The sequence below is a fragment of the Anthonomus grandis genome, chromosome 8 (genome assembly GCF_022605725.1).
Source record: "Anthonomus grandis grandis chromosome 8, icAntGran1.3, whole genome shotgun sequence".
Classification (NCBI taxonomy): Eukaryota; Metazoa; Arthropoda; class Insecta; order Coleoptera; family Curculionidae; genus Anthonomus; species Anthonomus grandis.
In genome coordinates, this window is record NC_065553.1 from 28,572,567 (window position 1) to 28,600,061 (window position 27,495).

The 27,495-nt window shown below is 33.6% G+C and overlaps 1 protein-coding gene across 1 annotated transcript in view; it reads right to left on the reverse strand.

Moving 5' to 3' along the window:
- LOC126739391 (low-density lipoprotein receptor-related protein 2) overlaps positions 1–27,495 on the reverse strand; it is a 392,746-nt gene that overhangs the window by 127,354 nt on the left and 237,897 nt on the right. The window contains exons 27-34 of the mRNA XM_050445052.1: positions 24,983–25,143; positions 24,669–24,921; positions 24,449–24,613; positions 16,816–17,144; positions 8,184–8,435; positions 2,890–3,051; positions 2,351–2,834; positions 2,106–2,278 (exon numbers count right to left, since the gene is read on the reverse strand). Of these exons, the coding sequence (XP_050301009.1) occupies positions 2,106–2,278; positions 2,351–2,834; positions 2,890–3,051; positions 8,184–8,435; positions 16,816–17,144; positions 24,449–24,613; positions 24,669–24,921; positions 24,983–25,143 (1,979 nt within the window). The remainder of the gene's footprint in view (positions 1–2,105; positions 2,279–2,350; positions 2,835–2,889; positions 3,052–8,183; positions 8,436–16,815; positions 17,145–24,448; positions 24,614–24,668; positions 24,922–24,982; positions 25,144–27,495) is intronic.

The window sequence follows — 27,495 nt, forward strand, 5'->3', positions numbered from 1 at the left end:
TGGCTGCAAGCAATATGGCATGCAAGAATAAATAATAAAGATTAGTTTAATAAAAAATGTGTATTTCATAAATACATCTTAAAAATGTGCCAGTATTTTTATTTTACATATTTTTGGATTGATTTCTTCACATTACTTGCGAACCTACATATTTTTCGTCTTATGGGTATTCTTTATTACCCATAACACGAAAACTGTCGCCTGTCTTCGATGATTATCGTGATTTCGCGTTGTGGATTTTTGAAATTTACACACCACGTTTTGGGTATACAGGGTGTTACTTAAAGGTATGTCATAATTTAAAAGGGACATTCCTGGACCGATTTTAAGTCGAAAAGTTCATATAAACATGGGTTCTAAAATGATTAGTTTTTAAGATACAGGGTGTTAAAGTTTTATTTTTTTTTTCGTTTTTAATAAATTTTTCAAATACGGTTTAAAATATTGAACTGAATTTTGGCACAGGATATTATGGCATAAAAACAAATTTTTTAGATGTTCACCTACTTTTTTTTAGCAACCAGTGGCGTAGCTATAATGAATTTTTAATACAATTTTACAAAAAAAATACTACGCCATTGATTTACGAAAAAAATTATGATTTTATCTTAATTATCAATCAATTATAAACAAAAAATTCCTCCATGACTTTTGCCGTAAATCTTACCGTTTGGGTGTAATCGTTAATTAAAAAAACGTCTTTTATGCATAAAATGCATCTTTAAAAATTATGGAAATAAATCAAGTTAGCTTTGCTCGTTGCCAGCAACTGTTTTTTTGTTGTTGTAAATATTATGACACTGACATTAATGATTATTTTTGATTGTGTTAAGTTTGATTTTATTTTCAGTTTTTATTAGGTACATTTTTCAAATATTTATTTTCAAGCTATTTTTTACAAACTGGTGAACAAAAAGCAACAACAAATAAATACAATACATACATACATAATTTGCAACAAATGTTGGAAATGACCACCTCTTGCCTCTATGCAGGCTTCTGCTCTTCTTCTCATAAAATCACGAACTCTTTCGAAAATTCCAGGCGTCTTTCGTATAGTTTCACATCCGTCAATTTTTCTATTTCTTAGTTCTTCTAATGTCACAATTGGTATCTGATAAATCAATGTTTTTAGATGTCCCCACAAAAAAAAATCTAGGCTATTTAAGTCAGGTGATCTAGGTGGCCAAAACTGTGGTCCTCCACGGCCTATCCATTTATTTCGGTAGACTCTATTGTCTCTATCACGCGTTGTGGGTATAAATTTCGCGCAGCGACCGTTTTCGCCAATCGCGTACAACATTTACATTAAATTGCAATTTAGGTTATAAAAATCGCGTTTTTTTTTTTATTTTTTTTCGCAGATATTAATCAAATCATTTATTGGCGTACTTATTATAAATTTTAAGAAACTACTGATACACCAACACGAGCACAAAGACAAGTCCTTCGCTATTGCTACGATTTTGCAGAAATTTTTCATTTGATTTTATTAATTTTGATAAAATTATTTCTATCCTAGTTTTTTGCTACTTAATAAATTACAGATTAACTATATCGGTCGAGCAGATTTCTTTCTTGGGTGCCAAAATACTCATGCAACAGAAGCTCGTAGGCAAAAGAGAGACTGACAATGCTTTCCCGAATTCGCCATACGTCTCCATCTCTATCAATTCGTATCGGAATGTAATTTATAGAGGACGTGTAGGAGAAACAATATCATTCTCTTTTTAACTTTTAACTTACTGTGTAACATTTGCATCCAAGACCCTTACTTGTAATTTAAAATATGATACTCCCACATATTGTCTTCCTTTTCCCTCACATTAACCTTTAGACCAATATTATGTTGCATTACCTTGGGTACAAAATAATAAATGCCAAAGTAAACCTATTGCAGCCTTACTATCGAGGAATTTCAATTTAATATATTTTTTTTACTTAGTCGGTTTTAAGAAAAAGCAATAAAAATATTATTTTTATAGTTACTCTGTATAAAGTGGGTTTAATACCCATAACTTTTAAGTGTATCTTGGAAACCACCCACAATAATACTGTTTATAAGATAATACGGTTTTAATGTAAATAGAAATTTATATAATTACCACAATAGTTAGAATCCTCATCAGAATTATCTCCACAATCATCTTCTCCATCACAAGCCCACATTTTAGAAATACATCTTCCATTTCCACAATAAAATTTACTGGAATCACAGGTTAGGTTCTTAGCGACACACATTCTGCCTTCGTTTACTAGCTTAGTATTGTCATCGCACCTAAAAAATCCCCAAAAAAAAAAAGATTTTAGTATCCTTAAAAAAAAAAAAAATTACACCCGAAACACTTACCGACATTCAGGTTTAAAGTTCGGTCCTGGATGACAGCTCTGCGCACACCCTCCATTATTAATGTGACAAGGGTTCACGTTGCACAACTGACGTTTAGTAGAATAAACCTGGATGTCCCTAGGACTGTCCTCGAGCCTCTTAACCATCTCAACCATATTGGCCCCGGTGTGTTTTTCCGCCCTATAAACCCCTCTCAGTTGCAGGTCTGTCCAATAAATGAATTCCCCGAAAACTGTTATGGAGAAGGGATATATGGTGGCTGCCACCAAAACTTCCCTGTTGTGCCCCTCCAAGTCGCTTCTTTCGATTTTTTCTCGTACGGCATCGGTCCAGTAGAGCATGCTGTCATCGTAATCTATGGCCAAACCACTAGGCTGAGCCAGGTCTTTGTCAATGATTACTTTTTTTAGTGAGCCAGCCATTGTTGTACGGAGAATCTTTCCTGCTGTACCAAATTTACCCCAGTCGGTATAGAATAAAGTGCCTATGAAACAAAATATTTGAATGCTTGTAATGGTAATATTCGAGGTTTAAATTACCGTTACAAGGGTCAATAACTATTGCTCGAGGCCTTTCTACTCTAGTAATCATCACCAAATCAGAACCGTCCAAGTTCATGGCGTAAATGCTTCTATTAGACGAGTCTGTCCAGTAAATTTTTTGTTGGGTCCAGTCATATGCGATGCCTTCTGGATTTATTCCTAGAAAATATCAACCTTGCTTTCATACAAGTCATGACATACATTTCATGCATTTCGTCTTTATAAAATCTATCAATACGCTCGACTGGTTAATTACTAAATGTGTATAGTCCACACACCAAAGATTTAATTTAAAAAACGTCCAACATTAATATTCAACATTGACAGTTTAATACAGAAAGTTTTCTATGAGTTTCATAAAATGTAGGGAACAAGATATGTACGATCGTGCCAAAAAAAAAACTGGACAGCAAAATCTCCTAAATCTCTCGGTCTATTAGAATAATATATTTTGATGTTGTCAGAATTAATTTAATTTTGTGACAGCCGCGTCAACAAAATCGTTCTTTCAAAATGTCCGTATTACGAGGTCTGGCTATTAAATAACGAGACTGTGTGCCTAGAAGGCGCTCTAGACGGGTGGGGAAAAAAACGAGTAGTACATTGGGTATCTAGTTATTTTGTCTATGCACGTACCAAAACACGTTTTCGTCACTATTATAGTATTCGTGCAATAGCGGTTTGAAACGAACGTGTTTTTTTCTCGTGCCGAAAACCATGTGTGACGAAAAACAAGAGCAACGCATCAATCTTAAATTTCTCGTTAAATTGAAAAAAACTCCGACTGAGTGCTATAAATTGTTGCAAGAGGCCTATGGGGAAAATTCTCTCTCTCTCGTGCGCGTGTTTTTGAGTGTTGTAAGCGCTTTAGTGAGGGCCGAGAGAGCACTGAAGATGACCAGCGCTCAGGTCGCCCTGTCACTGTTTCAACTCCGGAAACAGTGACCAACATCAACCAAATTGTGCGTGCAGATCGTCGAATGAGCACCCGGATGATTGCCGAGGCTGTAAACGCCGATAAAGAAACGGTTAGAAAAATTTTACACGGGGAATTACACATGACAAAAGTCTGTGCGAAGTTGGTGCCAAAAAACCTGACTCCTGACCAAAAGCTTTTGCGTCAAAAGGTCTGCTCATATTTCCTTGGAAGGTTAGAAGAAGATTCCGGACCGATGAAAAACATTATTACTTGTGACGAAACGTGGATTTTTTAATACGATGTTGAAACCAAGCGGCAATCGATGCATTGGAAGACGCTGAATCGCCCAGAATAAAAAAAGCAAGGATATCCCAATAAAAATTCAAGGCAATATTGATCGTTTTTTTCGACATTAACGGTATCGTGATGACTGAATGGGTTCCAGAGGGTCAGACTGTCAACCAGACTTACTATTTGTCAGTTTTGGCAACACTGCGAGAACAAGTTCGTAAGAAACGGTCCGAGTTGTGGAAAAACAACTCGTGGATTTTGCACCAGGACAACGCACCTGCCCATAACGCGCGATCTGTGAAGCAGTATTTAGCCGGTAAGTGCACTCCAGTGCTCGAACACGCGCCGTATTCGCCAGATTTGGCCCCGTGCGACTATTTTTCGTTTCCGAAGATAAAATCTGCTTTGAAAGGGACCCGATTTGAGTCGATGGAAGCGGTAAAGCAAAAAACGGCAGAGCTCCTAAAGGCCCTCACCAAATAAGACTTCGATCAATGGAAAAAACGTATGGAAAGATGTGTGGCGAGGGGAGGGGAGTATAATGAAGGGGAGCATTCGAATGTATAATAATTTTTATAATAAAACCCTTTTTCGTAACCAGTCTCGTTATTTAATAGCCAGACCTCGTATCTCCTCAACAAAAAGCGATAATATACACTCGTCTGATGGATTGAGTTCCTATAAGAAGAATCGCAGAAAAATTGGACATTACCTAGTAAAAATACCGTTTACTTAACTGAGGCAAAAATTGCAGAATATTGATCAATTGTAAGAAATCCAGGTTCTGGTCGACCAAAAATTTCAAACGACATTCAAGTAACTCTCTATTAGTTGGCTTTCTAAGAAACAATCCGTTTGAAACACCAATAAAACAGCGAAATAAGACGCGCATTTTCCTGCTTTTGCTAATACAGCTCGTAGTAGTAGGATAAAAAATTCGGAAATTAAAAGTTGCTGTGCAACAAATAAAATATTTTTCAATGAAGCAAACAAACAGAGAAGATTAGAATTTGCCCATCAATATGCACACCAAAATAACATATTATGGGAAACGGTAATATTTTCAAAGCTTAATGCCTTAGGATATTGCAATATCCTGAACAATGTTATGATGCCATCGGTTGGTGTAGTCTATTGGCAAGATTTTATCTTCCAACATGATAATGCTTCTATACATAAAGCCCGTATAGTTCAAATTTATCTAGACGAAAGACGAATTCAAGTTTTACCGTGGCTGAAAATCCCCTTGATATCAACCCAATTGAAAACATTTGGGGTAAAATGACAAAATAAAGATAACTTTTGGCCTAGAAACAGAATGAATTACGCCTAAAGATAGATGACGCATGGGACCAGATAACCGAAGTATATACCAGAAACTTCCAGGAAAGGATCTTTATATCGACTTCCAAATAAAAATCTTATTAGCTGCTTGGCCGACCTAGAGAGTTCATTGGTTGAATTGCTTCCCCAATTTGATTGTGTGATTTTTGGTTCTGATTTCAACGATGATTACTTTTCCAATAATTATGCAGTTGGAACTCTTGGAAACTTGGAACAAACTTTTTACAGAAGTTTAACCTGCGCCAAATAGTCAACGAACCTATAAGAATTACTGAGCATAGCAGCACACTCCTCGGCATACTAGTGACTTCCTCATTGGAGTATGTTACGAATGCCGAGACTCTCTCCATGGATATTATTTTAGATCATTGTTTAGTTAAAACCAGCATTAAACTTTATAAACAGTATACTTTGCCAAAATATAAGTCATATAAGAATTTTAATTTCTTTAATTATGAAAACTTTGTTAATGATATTTGCGGTATTGATTGGAATACATTCTAGTCCACTGAGGATGTTGATTGCATGCTTCAGTTTTTCACTGACAGGGTTACTTACATATTTGATACGCACGCTCCTCTTAAAACTAGCCGTATAAAAAAAAGCCATTGGCCCCTGGATTACACCTAATATAAAATTCATGATATATAAAAATAAGACCAATGTTGACTGGCTGAGGAATTTGGTAACACTGTCAATTCGCAATGAAAAAAAGCGCTTCTAGATTTTCAGTTCAAACTTGATCCTAGAGGTTTTTGGAAAACTTTGAAATATATTAATGTTAACTCGAATCCAGTTAGTGATCCTAGTGAAATAGGAGATCCTGATAGTTTTAGCAATTATTTTGTAGACAGTGTACCTTTGTCCCGGCCTCTTCAAATAATCCAGTTGTGGAGATTTATAAAAATAATTTATTTGGCAATGTGGATAGGAATTTTGAGTTCTCAATGGTTAGCAATGAAATTATTAAGAAATATACCGTAAATTTAAAAGTAATGCTGCTGGCGCTGATGGTTTTAGTCGTAAATATATTGATCTGCTTCTATGTCACTTGTTACCTCAAATAACTTTTATCATTAATAAATGTCTTTCTACTCATAAATTTAGAAAACAGTGAAAAATTGCGAACGTTGTGCTCATTGCGAAAGTAAATAATCCCATAGAACATTATGATTTTAGACCTATCAATCTCATACCATTTCTTTCTGAGTTGTTGAAAAATATTATTCCTGAGCAAATCAGCTATTATATTTCTGAGCATGCTGCATTACCTGCTAGTCAATCAGACTTTAGACCTCTGCATAGTACTACTACGGCCCTCGTCAGGGTGACTGATGATATTATGACATTTTGTGATCAAAGTGATCAAAATAAGCAGACATATCTGCTGCTTCTTGATTACAGTAAGGCGTTTGATACTGTCATGAACTCTTATGCCTAAAACTTAAATATTTTGGTTTTGGACAAGGTGTTTAAAGCACTTACTTAAGAGCTCCGATAGAGAACAGAAGGTGTGTTTTAATGACATGTCATCAAGGGTTATATTGGTTACCCAGGAAAGTATACTTGGCCCTCTTTTGTTTTTTATTTATACCTCGGATTTTTCCAGTCATCCTAATTTCATGAATGCTCATCAATATGATGATGATCTCCAGCTTTATTATTGTTTTGACTATAAAAATGCCCATATAGCTGAATCACGCATCAACGATGATCTTAGTGTGATATATGGGATGTCATTGTCACACTGTTTGACATTAAACCCTAATAAGACACAACTTCTTGTATTTGAAAGATTCTCAAAGGACATAACAAATTCTCTTAATCTTGTTATTAATACTACCAGAAGTAATCCTTCGGGTACCTGCAAGAACTTGGGCATCTATTTTGATAGGGATATAACATTTAAAAAACATGTATCTCTAATTCTCTAAAAAAGTGTTATAAAATTAAGAACACTTCATATTAATAGAAGGTTTTTGTCTACTCGAATTAAATTAAAGCTATGTGATCGTCTTATTTTATCATTTTTGTCTTACTGTTATATCTTCTGTGATAATATCTTCTTATTGGCCTGCTCTTTTATTAAAAGATAGAGTTAGCCTGCAGAGATTACAGAACAGCTGCATAAGATTTTGCTATGGTCTACGTAAATTTGATCATGTTTCTGAATTATATAATGACTCCGGATGGCTAAAACTTCGAGCCACATTTAAATACTACTGTTTTTAAGATAATTAAAAGTGAACAACCGGTATATATTTTTAGCAAGCTTATTAGGGGCTTTGATGTGCATAATCAACATACTTGCCATTACAATAAGTTTGTGATACCAAAGCATAAAACTTCTCTCTATAAAAGGTCATTCAGGTATAATGCAGCCAAATATTTTAAGGCTCTTCCCATTGAGCTTAGCGAGTGTTCCTCTATCGACAGCTTCAAGAGGCATTTAAAGCAACTACTGAGATAGGTATTGACAACAATAGGTACTTATCAATATTATTATTTAAATATGTAATTATTAAGACCCTAAAAATTCATAATGCGTAAATATGCATATTATACCTAAATTTTAATGTCCCAGTTTTTTTTCGGCACGATGGTACTTTAATGTAAGATACGTAGTAGTTAACTATGTAAGAATTTTTTTAAGTAGTTAATCTCGAATAGTTATATGTACTTCACTACCTTTTTCAAATAATTTGCCTAACTAGAAAATAAACAAAAAGTATCTTACCTTTATTCTTAATGACGTTAATATTCTTGAATGAAGGATTCCCAGCAGGCATACTCGCAATTCTGGCCCAAGGTCTGATCTGGGTAAAAAGTAAGGTCTGATGTTTGTAGTCAAAATCAATACCCACCACGTTGGAAAGGTTAGCAACAGGTGAGAATGGCAAGGTGGTGGCTTGAGGATCTAGGCTTATCGATCGTACTTCGGTGCGGGTGGAGAAAACTATGTATTCGTTGACCGACTCGCACTTACGACCTATGGAGTATAGAAACGTTTTTAGTTTAGCGAAGGATGATTGGGAATTAAATTACTGAGTCCTGGGGCCGTATTTTTGAAACCATTCGACTTTGATTCGCATACGAAATTAGAGGATTTCGCCCGAAAAATCGATATTCGTATTTTCGACCGCTTCGTATGCGAACTTTTTCGCATGCGGTGTATCGAATGGGTATATACCATTCGAATTTCAAGTTCGTGTGCGATTCTGCCACTTGTCTTGTTTTGATTTTAAACTAGCTTTGTTTTTTTGTTAATTTGTTGGTTGGTTAAGTATTTTCGTAGTGTTTTTTTATTGTTTATTGAAAAAAAAATAGCAATAATCAAATGGCAAGATTAAACAATCTTGTGCAAAGAAACGTCGTCGATGCACTGGAAGATACTAAAACTCTGGCAGATAGAAGGAATAGGATGTACTCTTCATTTCTTGACCCATTTGAAATGTATGCAGATGCTTAATTTAATAAATTATATAAATTAAGCAAGCCTATTACGATAGAATGATTAAGAATATTACAATGATGTGATCTTTATGTGCTCCTGAGACTGTGTAATCTATCCACTAGTTTTATATAAGGCTTGTGCAGTTTTAGCCGAAAAATTTTGGGTGAAATTGCCCGACTTTAATTCTGGGTGCTCTTCCATAAATGAAATTAGTTCTTTCTTTCGCTCACTCGACACAAAACCGCAATATTTTTTTATTTTTTGAATTCATTTAAAAAAAAGTCAATTCGCAAAAACCCAAGAAACGCCATGAAAAAACCTGAAAATTCCCTGATGTTTTTAAACTTAAATTTTAGGTTAGGTTAAAAAATTCTTATCGTCTTCATCCCGGTTGACACGGCCTCCAATAGCACTCGACTTTGCTACGTTGCCACTACATTTCATGTTCGCATGCGAATGAAATTTCGAATGCTGTTCAAAAATGCACTTTTTAATTCGTGTGCGAATTTTGCCGCTCGACTTTGTTCGCATTCGAGGATTCTCGCATGGTTTCGAAAATACGGCCCCTGATGTACAGGAAAAAATAGTAAAATCGTAATCTTTTGTCAATGTTTATTCGTTTTAGCACAACTACAATAATTTCTAAGAATTATAACTGATTAACTAAATCATAACTGCTTTTTGTTAATATATTCAAAGAAAATTAACCGATTATGGAATTGATAGCAAAATTTATATCTGCCACTATATCCAGGGTGTCCAAGATAAGGTTGAACTGCATGGGGACCTCGGAAACAGTAGGAAATACAAGGTCGGTTAAATCAGAGAAAAGTTGCGCAATTCGATCCTTAATGAAACACAGTTTCAACCATTTTAAAATCCCAAATACTTACGGAGATATCTGGACAAAAAAAAAACGAAATTTGGCAAAATGGTTTTTATTTTTTACCAGCTCTATTTTAATAGATACCAAAAAAATAAAGCACTTTTTTCATTGCCTCTTTTTGTGACTTACAATTTGATGTATAAATAGTTCAAATCCGACGTTTCGTCTCTGAGTTATCATCATCAACTTTCACTTCTTATATGAACCGAAAAAAAACTACACCCTGTGTATAAAAGCCTATTTAATGACCATTACAACGATGTATCACACATAATATTTAAAAAAGTTTTATGGTCAAAAAGGCATATTTTATAAAAATTTGTTGTTTGTGACATAGTCCTTACAGTACCGAGATAAAAAAAATTGAGTTTGGGGTTTATATTTATTTTACGCCGATAAAGTTGAAAATTATTTTAAAAAATATTCGAAAGGGTTAAGGGAGGGATTTAGGGAGTACACAAATGTGTGTCTAGGGAGCCAACATTAGAAAAGCACAATTGTGAAACAAAATTTATTACTTTGTATGGAATGAAATAAAACAGTTTTTATCTTTGGTTAAATAAAGAAAAACATTACATTTTAAGCAACGCATTCTGGACCGACTTTTGCACCCTTCTAACCTGCATTTAACTGGGTTCTTCATTTCTTTATTCTTTGGCCAGTGTTCAAAACCATCAAAGCGTTTGTCTGCACAGGGCAAACTGGAAGGCATTCTTCTCTTTTTTATTTCATTTCCTTCAACGCTAATCTCTTCCTCTATATTTTCTTGGAATTCTGTTTCCTCTCCAATACACGCTTCTTAGTATCGGCAATCAGATATTCCCCAAGATTAAGTCTAAATTCCAAAAGATCCATAATATTTTTGCTTCGAAGGTTTTGACTATAACAATCCCTTCGATACTCCATCCAGCTATTTACTATTGCCAAGTCGAACAAATGTAGGATGGCTTTAAGAGTCCATTTCCGGGTTCGAAAGAAAGATCGATAGTATTCCATCATTTGGTCGCAAACATCTACACCACCCATGGTTTCGTTGTATGATTTAACAACAGCTGGGCATGCTATACCTGAACGTTTTTTTTTCTGTTTTATTCCTTCTTTGCACCACAGTTTCCGGCTGTCTTCCAAAAGCTGCGGATATCATTAAAACAGATTTATTATCTTTCCACTTTGTAATACAAAGTTTATTATCGGTTCTAATAACTTCTTCTGACTCTCTCCTATTCATTAAACTGTCTTTTTTAAAATCAAACCCTTTCACTCTGTTGGACATAATTGTAGCAGTTGCATCTATATTCAAACTCGTCAATTTGTTCATCAAAGCAATAGTTGAAAAGTATCTGTCAAAATACAGGTAACTATTTTGAGGTAATGTTTCTGCTAGACGCAATATTATTGAGGGTCCCAAGCCTAAATCCCTATCTTTTAGTGGGGTAGTATTGTCCTGGTAGATTTCAAAATCCAATACCAGTCCGTCGGATGTCGTAAGAACGCAATTCTTCAGTCCCACTGGGCTTAGTTTATTTTTAACAAATTGTCGAACTGGACATCTTCCCTAAAAAGGAATCATTTGTTCGTCAATAGAAAAAGCTGTCTTTTCTTTTCTTTCAATGGCTTTACATCTATTGCGAACCAAATCAATTACCGGCTGTATTCTCCACAATCTATTCTTCTTTTGTTCCTCTTCTGATACGTTAAGATTGTCAACGACATGTAAATTTACACGTATCATGTAAAACCTTTGTCGGGTCATGACCCCATCAATTAATGGGAACGTTCATTTTCCATTCCAACACATATGTATCCTTGGAAGATGAATACATCCCATCAAAGCATTCATTCCGAAAAATTTCTTTATTTCTTGAGAGGTAAAGTTGTTTTCTTTTGCACTTTGTTGCAAGAAATACTGGGAAGTGAAATTTGCGGCTGACTCAAAAAAATCATCATCCAAATATTTAGCAAAATATTCATTTGGAGTTTTTACGATGGATGGAGTATAGTCCTCTTTTACAGGAAAATCCTTGCTTCTAGTTTCCATGCTTCCACTGGAGAGTCTGGAAATGCATGAGGGGTAAATCATCTTCTGAATCTGAAGAGCTATCAGCTTCATTTGGTGCTACAATTGGGATCTTTTCGTGAATTTCAAACTCATCTTTTTCATCCTCGGACTCTAAGTCCGACCCAACTTCGTCTAGAAGTTGGAACAATGCCTCCTCGTCATCCCTTAGATGGTCCAAATCAATAATTTCCTTACTTCTTCCTGTAACAAAGAATTAATTGTATCCATATTCATTAAAACTAAACCACGTTAACTCCCATGGCTCACAATTGTAATATACATAACAAAACCATTCTTGGAATCAACAATTTTAAAGATATTTTCAATCTCTAAAAACAATACACTTAATTGAAGTTTATTATACCTATTTAATATTAGGCACTTCTTTTTTTTTGCCCTAAATTCTATAAATAAATAATAACTTACCTGCACGAGCCATTGTTGAAAATAATCTGAAACTTTTCAGGTTATGATAAGAATGCACTCCCGGCAAAATAAACGATTTGCGCGTGCACACCTATAAAATGCACTATTCACAATCATGTCGCACGGTTCTCTACCCAGATTAAACATTTTTTGATCCTTATAACACTAGTAAATAAGGAAGTCACAATTGTGACATCGGGTAGCGTAAGGGATAGTAGGCCATGAAGGAGCAAGTCGATGATGATAACTCAAACACGAAACGACGGATTTAATCAATTGATACATCAAGTTGTAAAGCACAAAAAGTGGCGATGAAAGAGTGCTTTCGGTTTTTTGGTATCTGTTAAAATGTAGCTGGTAAAAAATAAAACAACTTTGCCAAATTTCGTTTTTTTTCCGGATATCTCCGGAAGTATTCGGAATTTTAAAATGGTTGAAACTATATTTAATTAAGGATCGAATTGCGCAACTTTTCTCTAATTTAACCGACCACGTATCTCCTATGGTTTCCGAGATCCCTATGCAGTTTATCCTTATCTTGGACACCCAGTATATCCCATGGATTTTTAGGATTGCTCCAGTTAATTCTTCCAAATTTTCCCAATTTTCAAGTCTTTTTAAAAACTTTCCAAACGTTATCAACTGAGCTAGGAGATGGAGATTCTATTAATGTATTAAACCATTTCTTTACGGATTTTAACTGTCTGCTTGGGTTCATTATTCTACTGAAATATTTAAGTCATATTTTTTGTTATCTTTATAAAACTAAAAAAAAACTGCATAAATACTTTCCAAAGAAAAATTAGTTAATTGGATATTTAGATATACTAGATAAATAAATAAATAAACAAGGCCTTTTATTAGATGAAACAAAATACGTTCGTAATAAATATTACTTGCACCTAATAGTGCATGGATGGCGAAGTCTAGCAAACAAATGCTATTGTACTCAACCTATATACAGTGCTTTCATTTCAAAACGATCCACCCTTAATAACTTTCTAGTGTGTTACCTACATCATTTTAAAATTCTTAAATTTTTTATAATAGATCATCAAAAAAAAAAAACAAATACAAGCAATTTAGAAGTTAAAGTGTGTGGTAACAAACAGTACATGTAGTTCAAGCAAATTATTTATTTTTTTAAGTAAAGAATGTGTACCGTTATTTGCAAAAAAAAAGAGTGTCTTCAAATTTTTTGCAAAAATCTTTGCAGTCTTATAACTTTGTATGTGTATTTATTTCACTTATATTCTTTGCGAAACCTACCTAATAGGTACAAAAAAACACAGCAATACCTTACATTTTTAAGGCGTTTAAAAAGCAGACGATTTATTATTGTTAAAACTGTCAGCACAAAAAATAACCTTCAAGAAGGTTATTCATTTTATGAAGGTTATTTTTTGTGAACTGTCAGTTTGACGCGTGCAATTTTTCAATTTTAGTTAAAACAGTGAGTTAATAAAATGGTGTATACGCTAGCCGAAAGAATAGAAATAATTTTCCTTTATGGAGCTCAAGATGGGTGTGCACGCAGAACCGCGAGAGCATTTAATGAAAGGTATCAAGATAAAAACGTGAGCCATAAATACGTATTAGAATTGATACGAAAATTTGAAGAGACGGGATCGATTTTCAATAAAAAAAAATATGAAAATAGAGTTGTCGATGAAGCATGCCAAGTTGAAGTACTAGGACAATTTGCTATGGATCCAACTTTGTCTATACCAAAGGCCGCAAAACTAACAAATATTTCCACTGGTTCCGTACATAAAGTTATAAAAAAAAATAAGTTCTTTCCTTATAAAATTCATATTCTTCATGAACTCGGAGAAGATGATTTTGATAGGAGACTTCAATTTTGTGAAGTGATGTGCCAGCGAATTGACGACGATCCCCATTTATTGAAGAACATTTGCTTCAGTGATGAATCGACCTTTTTTTTTAAATGGCCCGGTGAACAGACATAACTGTAGATACTGGGATAATGAAAATCCGCATGTTTTTCGGGAAGGCCACACCCAATATCCCCAAAAAATTAATGTTTGGGCAGGAATTTATGGGTATGAAATAATCGGGCCATTTTTTTTGGAAGAACATTTGACTGGCGAAATTTATTTAAACCTTTTAGAAAATGCAATATAGCCTTCCATCATCCAATCTATGGAAAATGAAGTAGATCAACATCGTGCTATATTATTGAATGAAAATAATATACATTTTCAGCAGGATGGAGCTCCCGCGCACTATACTTTGGTTGTTCGAGAGTGGCTTGATAAAAATTTTCGAGAAAAGTGGATTGGCAGACGTGGTGCAATCGAATGGCCTGCGCGGTCTCCGGACCTAACCCCACTAGACTTTTTTCTTTGGGGCTACTTAAAAAGCAAAGTTTATAAAAGCCCACATGAGATTATTGAGAATTTAAAAAATAGAATATTTCAAGAATGCAGAGACATTAGCGGGCAGACCCTTGCCAATGTTCGTAAGGAGTTTGAAAATAGGCTTTTTTATTGTCTTGCTAATATTGGCGCGCATTTTGAACATTTAATAAAATAAATTTGTTTTTCTACCCTACCGATTTACACTTTAATTGCGTCTTGGTCAATCAATTTAATTTTTTTTTACAACCATTGATAGCATAATGAATGCCCTTTAAAATAATGTATCACACCATGGGGTAGCCATTTGACATACCAAAGTTTGGCGTAAATAACATATTTATTATTTCTAGACATTTTCGCTAACTATTTGCTTACACATTTACCGATTTCATTCAAAAGAAAGTTGGTGGATTGTTTTGAAACGAAAGCACTGTATAAATAACTATTTCAAACTAAAAAGTATGATTTTTAACTTCTGATCTTATTAGTTTATTATTTGGAAGTATCTCTATTTTTGTCATTTATTCTATCTTACACCAATCTATGTGTTCAGTTCTTGCGATTAAAGACCTTAAAAAACCATTGGCAACCTCGCGAACTGTGTACTCTACTAGTGAGCGGAAAACGCGGCGCGCGCAGGTATTTGACATCGTTTCGTTTGTCATTTTCAGCAGTGTGAGAGAACTAGCCTACGAGTCTGCACTTCGGCCAGAAATATACTTTATTTACGTTAATTTTATGTTCTCTCGGATGTATTACTTTGACCCTTGTAATTTTAAATGTTATTAAATTAAAGTTTTGGTATTTACTTGGTGTCATTAACGTTAGAGTGGCCGAACCAGGCCTTATACAGACATAATCATCCAAACCTCGCCTATAGGAAATATTCTATGAGCGTAAGCGAGAGGGAGTCCGCATGAGACAGACAGAGGGCACAATACATGCTGTTTCCAATACGCTACAAATTAATACGTTTGGCAACACTGATATTTCTGCCGCACGGCTCTCCGCTCGTTCATCGAAAAACGAGACAATTCTTATCCCCACCACACTGCACCGCCAATATGAGATTACATTTTAAACGTTTAACGTTATTTTTATTCCTAGCTTGTTGCTTAATCAGCAAAGATTAAATTTGAAACCGCTCGCTATTTTCTTGTTAAAATGTGTTCTCTTGAGGAAAAAAAGCAAATTATTAGTTGCCAGACCTACCGCGATATATAATTCCTATAGGCGAAGTTAGAATGATCATATCTGTATACAGTCCACTATAAAACAAACAAAACACTATGTTTATTTTGAGCCATTTAAATAATTTTAGTTCTGTCGGTTCTTTATTAGTTCCAGCGATGCGCTGCTGTATTCAAATAACTGACGGTAATTTTTCTCTAAATAACTGATTACTCGTGGAGAAATTGGTTTATTTGGGTGATCAGTATGATCTTGATTTAGAGAATTTATATTTATAATTTAAATCCATTTTCTACCCACTTTAAAACTTCACAAAACGTAAAACAGAAGTTATTACTATTCAAGTAAAAGAAAACACTAAAACAGGTGTTTTGGTTTGATTCATTTCTACTTTTTCTTTTCATAATTTTTTTAATTTTTTCCTGAAAAACAACAATAAGCAAAATAACGCCCATGAGATGAATTTATAATTTAACGAAGAACTAAAATTATCTATTATAAAATAATAAAAATGATTAAGATTAAAGGCCCTTTATTTGATGGGGTTCCCATCCACTTTCGTACTTTTTTCATTCTGGGCATGCGTCATAAAAACAGAAAGAAAGAACTCGTCCATTATCTCAAAGAGACCTACCGAACTAGAGAAAAAATTAAAAACTCTAAGTCTCAGTCTCAAAGCATCTTTTTATATGTCACGAAAGTTACATGTTTCGCTAATAAAGCATTTATCAGACCTTATAGCTAGCGTCCTGCTAAGTACTCTATTAGCGAAATATGTAACCTTCGTGACATATAAAAAGATGTTTTGAGACTGAGACTTGAATTTTTTCCCCAATGTATAATTTACCTATTTTTACAGAGCGTCAACCGGAACGTAAACTGGAACATGATCAGGAACGTTTTTGTACTATAACCAGGCCTTAAGATTTATTTTTACCCTGATCTTTCGCATTACAACTCTATATTACTTACCATCGGCAGCAAGGGTTCCAGTAGCACAATCGCACTTATAAGTCTTAGTGTTTGTGCCTCCCGTTAAACTCTCAACCGGATAAGAGAAACATAGTTGCTCACAACCACCATTGCCCAACTTCCTACAAGGTACACTATCGTCACTTGGCTGATTGGTGATATCAAATATGGCGATATCGCGTAGTTTGGCCAGATTTGTGCGCACTCTGGTGGGTACGGTTGTGTTCCTGGGCAGCTTTGACGCTTTAAATACTCCGCCCAAGTTGCGGTCCACCCAGTAGATGTCGCTTTTGTATACGGCAATGCCCATTGGGTTTGGAAGATTACGTCTACAAAAGATTAGAAACAAGACATAAGTCAGAGATCTTACATGACATTTTTAAATTATTTATTGAGGTGTTATAAGAGTTTAAAATTAATTAATTAATATATAAATTCGTTAATAATAATATTAAAAACATATTTTATATGGTTCCTTAAGATTAGGGCACTAAACCTTTTTTATGTAAAAGAAGTAGTCCGTTCTTGCAGCGGAGTTGTACAAGGAGGAGGTAAATGAAACACACATATAAAATCAAATAATGATATACAGGGCGTTTCATTATTATTGCGAAAAATTCGGGGGGAGTTTCCTTGCTTAAAAATAATAAAAAAAGTCCCTATAAACCTATATCCGCAAATGCTTAATTTCTAAGATACAGGGTGTTAAAGTTTTATTTTTGTTTTTTCTTAATAATTTTGGTAGTTATGCAGATATTTGAAGGAAAATTGGCATCTGGGTATTTTTTAATATGGTAAATTCAAATTTAATGTTACGAGGGTTCTCACTTGTAGGGCGCTACATACACTGTTTTTTATACTTTAAAGCGCGATAAATTTCTTATAGTTGCTTAAATATTTGTTGCTTTTTTGTTACAAAAAAATTAATTTATCTATCATTTTCACGTAAAAAAGATATTTTGGTCAAAGTCGCTACGAGCCAGCGTTTTCCAGATTTTTGGAATTAAAATAATAAATGCATTACATTTTAACGTTTTAGATTCGAGATATCATCAGCTTTAAATATGGAATCTGAAGTTTTTATTCACTATTCAATGCTCTTTTGAAACTTCAAAATAAATGTCAATTTATTTTGAATTTATTTTTTTGTTACAAGATATTTTTTATTTAGTGAAAAAAACGACCCAAAATTCTTACGACAAATATCTACTTTTAAAAAAGCCACTTGGTGGGACATAAGTTATAACAGTTGTTCAAAATGTGAACCCCTAACTTCAATACAGGCCTCTATTTTACGACGCATCGATTGGTGAACTCGTTCAAATATTCGTTATTTGGTTGTATAACCCAAATGTTTAAGGTGGCCCCAAAGAAAAAAGTTCAAGGAATTAAGGTCTGGAGATCTGGGAGGCTAAGGTTCAGTTCCTGCTCGGCCTATCCAGCGATTCGGATACACTGTGTTCAAATATTCACGTGCAACTAAACTGAAATGAGATGGGGCTCCATCGTGCATCAAGTATGTACATTTGCAACTGCAATGGAACATTCTCCAAAAGTATGGGCAATTCGTGTTCGAGGAAATGACGATAAATTTCTCCAGTAAGCCTCAATGGCAAAAAGAATGAGCCTATCAAATGGTCTGCAACAATTCCAACGCATACGTTAAGAGAGAATTGATGTTGATGACGGCATTCTAAAATTGCATGTGGATTCTCATCGCCCATAATAGTAGGAGACCCAGCGACACTCGACCCTACGTCATCGGGAATTGTGATATGAATAATAACAGTGCATAGCTTGGACACGGGCGCGTATGGAACACCCTTGTCGACCGGGCAAATCCTGTGCCAATTAGTGTAATTAATTAATGAAAAATACGAAAATCTTGATTTGTAACGTATTTAGGAATGAAATAAATAAGTACATGACATTGAAGGGGACAGGTGGCACTTTAAGGAAATATATGTGTGTGCCGCCCCCTCCCTTGTGCCGAACCCCTGTTCACCGAGCGCAAAGGGGTTGCTTGTAACTATTGTGCTTACATCATCAAGAATTTTGACAATTTTTTTTTAAACTGAAGCTTAGAATGTGCACATCAAATAATTATGTGTGCCACGGAAATTCGTGTGCCAAATGCGATGTTGACCGGTTTTTATCGGTCGACTTCAGCCCTATACCAAGATCATTGTAATTCAATCAACTCATTGAATTCACACTTTTGCGATTAATTGCAAAGTATTTCTGTTATTTAAATTGTATTTACATGGAAGCATGGAATGTTTCCACTTTTAAATGATTGATTTTTGTCAATTTTTTATATATTTATCTTTTCAATGAAGTAGATTTATTAAAGAATACTGCAATTTAAAAAAAAGATCAATTTACTTTACTCAATTTTTTTGGAAGGTAATATTGAGGAATTTTATTTTTCAATTTTCTCAATGACTTTCATCAAAAAATAATTTTCTCTGCTAAAACTCGTACAATTCTACGAATGAAATAAATTTATTAATTTAAAAGTAATTTTATTTATTGAAAACACTTTTTCAGTAAAGAAGAATACTGCAATTTAGAAAAAATATTAATTTAATTTACTCAGTTTCTTGGAAGGTAATGTTGAGAAATTTAATTTTTTAATTTTGTCACTGCATTTCATCGAAAAATAATTTTCTTTGCTGAAACTCGTACAATTCCACGAATAAAATGAATTTATTTATTTAAGAGTACTTTTATTCATTGACAAAACTTTTTCAAAAAAGTAGAGTTAATTAGAGTTAATTAAAGTTAGAGTATAATTTTCTCTGCTAGAACTCGTACAATTCCACGAATGAAATCAATTTCTTTATTAAAAAGTACTTTTATTCATTAAAAACACTTTTTTAATAAAGTAGATTTATTGAAGAACACTGCAATTGAATAAATAACATGTATTGAATTTACTTAATTTTTTGGTAAGATAATGTTCAGGAATTACATTTTTCAATTTTCTTAATAAATTTTATCTAATAATAATTTTCTTTGCTGAAACTCATACAATTTTGCGAATGAAATTGTAATTTATTGACAGGTACTTTCACTCATTACAATAAATTTTCCCATTAACTTGATGTCTTGGAGAAAGTTTATTGAACTTCATTCAATTCACCGTCCTTTAAAAATCCTACGAAAATTTTTCAGGATTTCAAGCTTCGATATGCATCGCGAGTGACATTTGATTAATGCACATGCGCAATTGAATCCGTTCGCGTTTTACAACTCTAACTTCAGTGAATGATAAGAATATGTGACTTCAATTTTCGATAAATTGATCACTCATGCGTTATTAACGTTATTAGAAAAAATACTCCAAATTTCAGAAAAGAATTCAAGATTCACTGTTTTACTTCCAATGAAATTACTGCAGTAATCATCAATGAAATATAGTTTCATACAACCTGTAGATGGTATGAACATTTATGTACTTACAACATGTTTCTCCCCGCAAAAAGTTTCGAATTCTTCTTTCCATCTACTTTTGATGACACAAGCCTTTTGGTAGCACTCTCTGTGATATCCATCATTTTCCATTGATTTCTCGGAAAATTGTAGACCTCCGTATTTAAATTTTTTTTTCTCACTAAATGCTATTGCGTTACGACACCTTTCAAATGAAATATTCGTGAATGGTACGACATTCGTGGATTTTCTGCAAATAAAATACTTCATGGCTCGAAAGAAATGTTTTATTTCTGACTGCCAACGATAAACAATTTCTTCTCCTATACCTTGCGCCTGCTTGAGCCAAACTACGTCTCCGCTATAGTACCTGCTGGCTTAAGCACCCAATTCGACACTCTCATTATACACTGATAGGGTGGACACAAATTCTATAGAATCCTGTTCTAGGAATGTACAGTGTCCTGAAGAAAAAACGGACAAAGTTTCTGTTTTCTGCTATGTACAGTACCCAAAATAAGTCGTAAAGATCTTGACATTGGGCTGAAGTCGACCGATAAAAACCGGTCAACATCGCATTTGGCACACGAATTTCCACGGCACCATAATTATTCTTGATGTGCACATTTTAAGCTTCAATTTAAAAAAAAATTGTCAAAATTCTTGATGATGTAAGCACAAAAGTTACAAGCAACCCCTTTGCGCTCGGTGAAGGGAGGGTCCTTCATTCCTAAATACGTTACGAATCAAGATTTTCATATTTTTCATTAATTAATTACACTAATTGGCACAGGATTTGCCCGGTCGACAAGGGTGTTCCATAATCGCCCGTGTTTAAGCTATGCACTGTTATTATTCATAACACAATTCCCGATGACGTAGGTCGAGTGTCGTTGGCTCTTAGACTATAAGTGATTATTGTGAAACTTCATTATGCCTTCTCTGGAAAAATTTGCTTCATCCGTGAATAATATTTGTCTTAAAAACTGGGGGGTTTTCGCCAATTTTTTGTTGCATTCACCGGCAAAAATTTAGTGTTAACGGAAAATCAATCGGTAATAGTGCTTGTACTGGATGGATATGACTGAAAACCGTAGAAGGACTTACATTTAAGTTTAAAGCAATCTTTCTAGTGCTTGTTTTAGGATTTTCCTCAATTTCATGCAGCACATTTCCTTCTGTTATGTTACCAGTAGTTTATTGTTGAAAACTTCCAAAACTTCCTTTGTGACACAAAGGCGTTGATGGAGACGGGCAAATATCGCAAATATATGCGGGATAACACGATTAGGATATTTCTCCTCATAAAGACGCCTGGATTCTAATTAATTGCCGTTGGTTAAATCATAAACAAAATGCATATCGCACATCTCACTATTTGTGTAAACCAATGCAAAAAAATTATAATTTAAAATGTATTAAACCCGTTCGGTAAAATGGATAAATGGGTACTAAATGTATGTACGCTACAGGTCTTTTCATACATTTTTTTTTGTATTTTTGTTGCCTTAAAACTGTAACACCCTGTATCTTAGTCATTAAGCATTTGCGGACATAGGTTAATAAGGACTTTTTTTATTATTTTTAAGCAAGGAAACTCCCATCATTTTTTTCGCAATATTAATGAAGCACCCTGTATACACATCCTAATGTTTCAAACATAAAAATGTTCATCATTGGGGGTTCTAAAAGAAAGGTTCAAAATAAACAGAAGTGATAAAGCATGAATATCTCACTGAAACAGGGGCTCACAAAAATTAGAGGAATAAACTAAATACTCATATTAGGGACTCCAAGGGAGAAAAAGAAATTGGAAACCAATTTTAAATTATCTCTAAAAAACGGTTAAGCCAGTTAAGCTGCTAGTGTCAAAATATTGGTGGTCTTCGTAAAAAAACTAGGCGACCTTAAAAATACAGTATTCCTCTGTGACTAATCTAATCTCATCCTACTGGAGATTTAAAATGACACTTTCTCATCCAGTGCACTCAGTTCCTGTTTTTATGTATACAGAATAGATCAACATGAGAAACAAGTGAGGAAGGGTCATGATGATGCAGTGCTTGTAGCGGTTTCAAAAAACTCTTAGGTCAAGAAGTCTCTTCCCAAGAAGTTGAACAGTTATATTTACCTACATTTTGCAATATTTCTTGAACATGATGCAAGCAGTCAACTTTTATAGCCGCATCTCCTTCCCTTGGACGGACATATACACTATTATTTCTGCTTTAGACAAAACAATATCCATTTTTCTTCAGCTTATTTGCCTCTCTTAAAAGGTTTAGGGTATGTAAGGTTAACTCCTCATTTACAAAAATCTTAAAGTTACCTTCCAAGTTACATTTGGTCCCACTTAGTTGTCCTTAATTGCTTTTTAAGATTTTTATCCTTTTATATGAGTCAATTGTAGTGATTAGTAAATTATTATCATTTTTATTTTATGAATTTTTACTGTTTCCATGCTTAATATTTCGATCAATTGCCTTTAAAACTGTTTTCTTCCTTAATGCAAGAAACTGCTAAAGAAAAAAGGCAAAAAACAGAGTTTAAAAAATTGTATTAACTCCTTAGGCCAGATTCAAATGAGTGGTTAAATTTATAAAAGTATTTAGTATCCTCGCTGTAGTTTTAGGATCCAGTATACTTAAAATGTAGTGTTTTGTATAAAATTTTTAGTTTTTAGTATAAGCATTTATTTTTGTTAATATTTATTTTTTATTGAATTTTTAATATAATATTTTCATCTAATCTCTCCTATAATGCACAATAACTAAATATGAGGCAAACAAATTAATAAATATTACATTCAGGATCTAAATTGTGTTTTTTTTTAAGTAAAACTTGTGTCTTTTACACGCATAAGATATAGACAGCTAGATGGTTTTTAAAGTAAACGTTTATTTAAAAAAATATACTTCCACTTTTCTGACTTTTCTCCACTTTGACTTTTCTACATAATTACTTTTTATCAAAATATGTTGGTACTAAATATGGAGATGGGGTTCTCATGAGTAAGTTATTATAAAAATATATCATAATATGTATAAATTAAAAAAATAATAATAAAGGACTTTGAATGTGGTAGCTAAAATCCTCTTTAATAATAACCACCAAATAAAAATAAATCTCAATACCCAAAAAAAGGAAATATATAAAATTTGAAGACAAACCAAAACATTTTACCCTTTTGTGTTAAAAAGTAAATCTTTAATGCCTTAATCCACATAATAAATGAGCCTAAGTAATTTGTATTATCTATTCCCTCATCACTTATTATAAACTGATGGCGCTAAAAACTAAGCTTATTAAATTAAAATTTTTAGTTAAACTGATTTAAAGTACTTAAATCTTATCTTTAAATTAAATATTATCCTGCTATCAACTATCCTGAATTTCTAACTGTATAAAACTAAACCCAAAAATCCCGAATAATAAAATTTTAAACACAAATAAATTTTATGGCCGGACCTGTGCAACTTTTCACGCTTGAGTGGCTGTGACTGAGGTCAGACGTCTAACAAAATAGTACGTGGGCGTACGTAGTCAAATTTTACAAATCAAATGTAAAAATTTTTGAAAAAATATTTAAAACATTTATTTATTTAATGGAATGACTAAATATCGCTTAGAATATTACTTTATGACTCTTTCCACATAAAATTTTGCAATTTAAACAGGCATGCCAAGTGACAATACAAGCAACACTGGCACACGGACTATTCGCGGCACATCAAAGGTTCTAATAGATCTCTGAACTGGACTTTAATTTGATGGATATGTAGATATTATTACGAATTTCGCACAACCCGGCGAAATCCAAGTTATTTACGGCGCTGGCAATAAAGCGGACCCTTGTAGGAACCCAAATAAACAAACCGAAGTGAGTGAAATTCTAGATGTGCTCGAATAAAGAAGCGAGCGTTTGTGTTGTGTCGCAGACTATTTCTATACGTTTTGTAATTTATACCTTATTTTTGAATACAGTTTAATATTGATAAAAGTAGTTTTAATAATATATATATTTTTTCTTCATCTGTATATTTTGTAAATAAATAAAGGAAGAAATATATGAATTGTGATAGATTAAAATTAGGTGCTTTCGAAAAGCCCAAAATAAATTTGCTTTACAACCCTAAACTAGTAAAGAAAATTTCTATTATCTCCGGAGAGGCTCACTTCCATGATGTTTATTACTTACCTAATAACTTCCCGGCTTCCCCCACTGAAAGAAATCCTTTGTATCATATCAAGTTTTGCATCTACCCAGTAAACATCGTGGGTGTTCATGTCAATGGTTAAATCCCTAGGATTACTGATGCCAGAGGTGACAAGAGGGGTCCATCCAGTGCCATCAAGGTTTGCCCTATAAAACATTTAAATGTTCCCTTATTTTTGCTACATTTAAGGTGAAAACTTACCGGCCGATCCTTGGATATTGTCCATAATCGATCCAGTATAAAATCCTCTTGATAGGATTAACAGCCAGCTCCCTCGGGGCATCAATGGTCGTTTTAACCAAGACTTTCCTATTAGTTCCATCCAGCCAGCTTACTTCCAAATAATTCTCATGAGGAAACACGTTAGTAAAGTATAAGTTGCCGGCGATCCAGTCAATGGCCAATCCCCGAATTCCGTTACTTCCAATACCGTCTTTGATTATTTGCTGTTGTTCTAAAATAATCAACCGTTTGTGGTGATTTTAAGTTCATTTTATTTAGAGAGAAGAGCTTACCTGTGCCATTGGGTCTAATTCTAAATATACCATTCCAGAAACCTCTGTTGAATTCAACCCAGTAGATCCAATTTTCGGCAAAGTGAAGATCAACGTGCAGGATATGATGTCCTTGGCCTGTTATAGGTACCATTGCTTCTGAAGAGTCTTTTAAGTTATATCTGTAGGGGATAAGTTTTAATAAGAATGCGAAAAATTATAATAAGTTTTAGAAACGACTAGAATGAATTAAAAAAAATAGAAAACTTAATAACGAAGGAACTGTTGTGTGTTGTAAAATACTACAGAAAACATTACTTTTTTAATTGCATTTCAAATCGGTCAAAAGATAGGAAATCGTGAATTAAAACCATGAGTCAACCCTTGGTGTTCAAAACTATTTGACACAGATGTAGTAACTGATATGCCGAGAAGGGTAGGGATATTCGGTTTTTTGAAAGCTAGTCTAGAGTCATTCCAGAAGCATATATGCGTCGGATTCGTAATAGCTTTGCGCCATAGAGCAAATAATTTAGCAGCAGATTTGCACAGAGGTTTCTCAGTCTAATAAATCAGTGAACCAAAAAGTATAAATATTGGCTGAATTACACGGACTTCCTTCAGGCCACTAATGTTAGATCCACCGATAACTTAGCAACCTTCGACGTTAAGAGTCTTTATACAAATGTGCCTATCGAAGAATCCCTTAACACCATCAGGAAAAGACTCAGTCAGGACGTAACACTTGCAGAACGCAATGGAATTTCACTTAAGGACTTTTGGACGGTGAAGAAGGAGCTAATGATGGACAGAGTCCAGTGGAGAAAAATTGTTAAGTCAGCCAAGATCCATCCTGGGTTGTAAGAGCTACAGAGAGAGCGATAGAAAACAATAATTTGGTAAATATAGAGCCAATTACTATAATTTCTATACAAGGACTATTAAGCAACTTACCTTAAAGCCATTAATTGAAAATGCCAACTTTAGTAGGAGTAACCATACTATTTTTATTAGCCTTATATCTGTTCATAGCAATGTAAGATATTTCTCACACAAGCATTTTATTTTTCATTCTTTTCTTATAGTATAAATTCAAGCCCCAAAAAATATTTTTCAATTCCGGACTAAATGAAATTGGATTTCTTATTAAGTGCAATAAGACCATCCATCTATCAATATGAACTGTATATAATATAAACTGTGAGAATTCATTGCTGCTTGAACTAGTCCGTACCTACTTATAGTAAGTATAAAAAACAATACAAAATCTAACATTTAAAGAATAAATGAATATAATAAAAATGACAATTATAAATGACAATACGACAATTCGGAACTCCTATTTTCAATTCAAAGAGAAGCTCTTTCAATGGACTCGTCGTTAACTCCACTGACACCAACATATACAGCAGTGCTTCAAAGAGTATACTATAAGGACACCTATAAGGCACACTATAAGGAAGCTCAATGCAAACCCAAGGTGTGTCTTCTGATTACTGATTTATTTGGTCATTTGATACTATATATACAATAGAATAAGTAAAACTGAAAAAAAAAGGAGAAAAACTGATAATCCTAATTAACTTATTTAAAAGAGTAAAGCTATTATAAAAAAAACCTAATTACACACATCTAAAACTTAGAAACTATAATAACCACATAAGTACCAACAAACAGTACAAAGTATACAGACACTGACTAGGCAGGAGTGACTTTCAACATGTTTCTAAATTCTTTGATATCATAGACGACAGAACTTAATCCGTTTTAGTCTATTTTGAAATATGATGGAGTTAATATCTATTCGTTTTAACGAAGTAGGCAGTTGATTAAATAAGCTAATTCCTTCATAAAAGGGGGTCTTTTTAAAATAAACAAAGTTAAATTTTGGCAAATAAAGAGCATCCTCACATCTAACATTATATTTATTAAAATCACTTACTTTGGAGAAATGTTCTTGATTTTTAAATATGTATAACAATAATTTAAATATATAAATTCCGGGCATTGTATTATAAAATATCACAAACTATTATATTTTTTAAATGTTTCATGACAGCTCTCATTATATTTCAAACCAAAAATCAGTCTCATAAATCTTTTCTGAAATACAAACACCCTTTGTGCCTCTGATCTATTACCCCAAACAACAATATGTAAGGTCAAGAGAGGGTATACTATACCAAAGTATCAGTAGACTCTTCATTCCTAGATGCCTTTTAAGGGTAAACAATAAAAACAAAGTAAATAAAGTAACAAATGAAAAATACAGTCTAGATAGTTTGCTGCATATCTCGTCAATTTGAGAAAGAAAAAAAGTCTATATCATTATCTCTATAGTCTCTATTATCTATCCCAAAAACTTAACTGATGATTCGCAGACAATTGAAACAATATCCAAAACCACAGAAAGACTCTGAGTCTCCAACACATTATTTGAGAAACTTATGCATTTAGTTTTGTCGTTGACAAATTCATTATTTGGAATAAAAGCGATACCAAGCTAGCAAACTTTCTAAAGTACATTAATACCA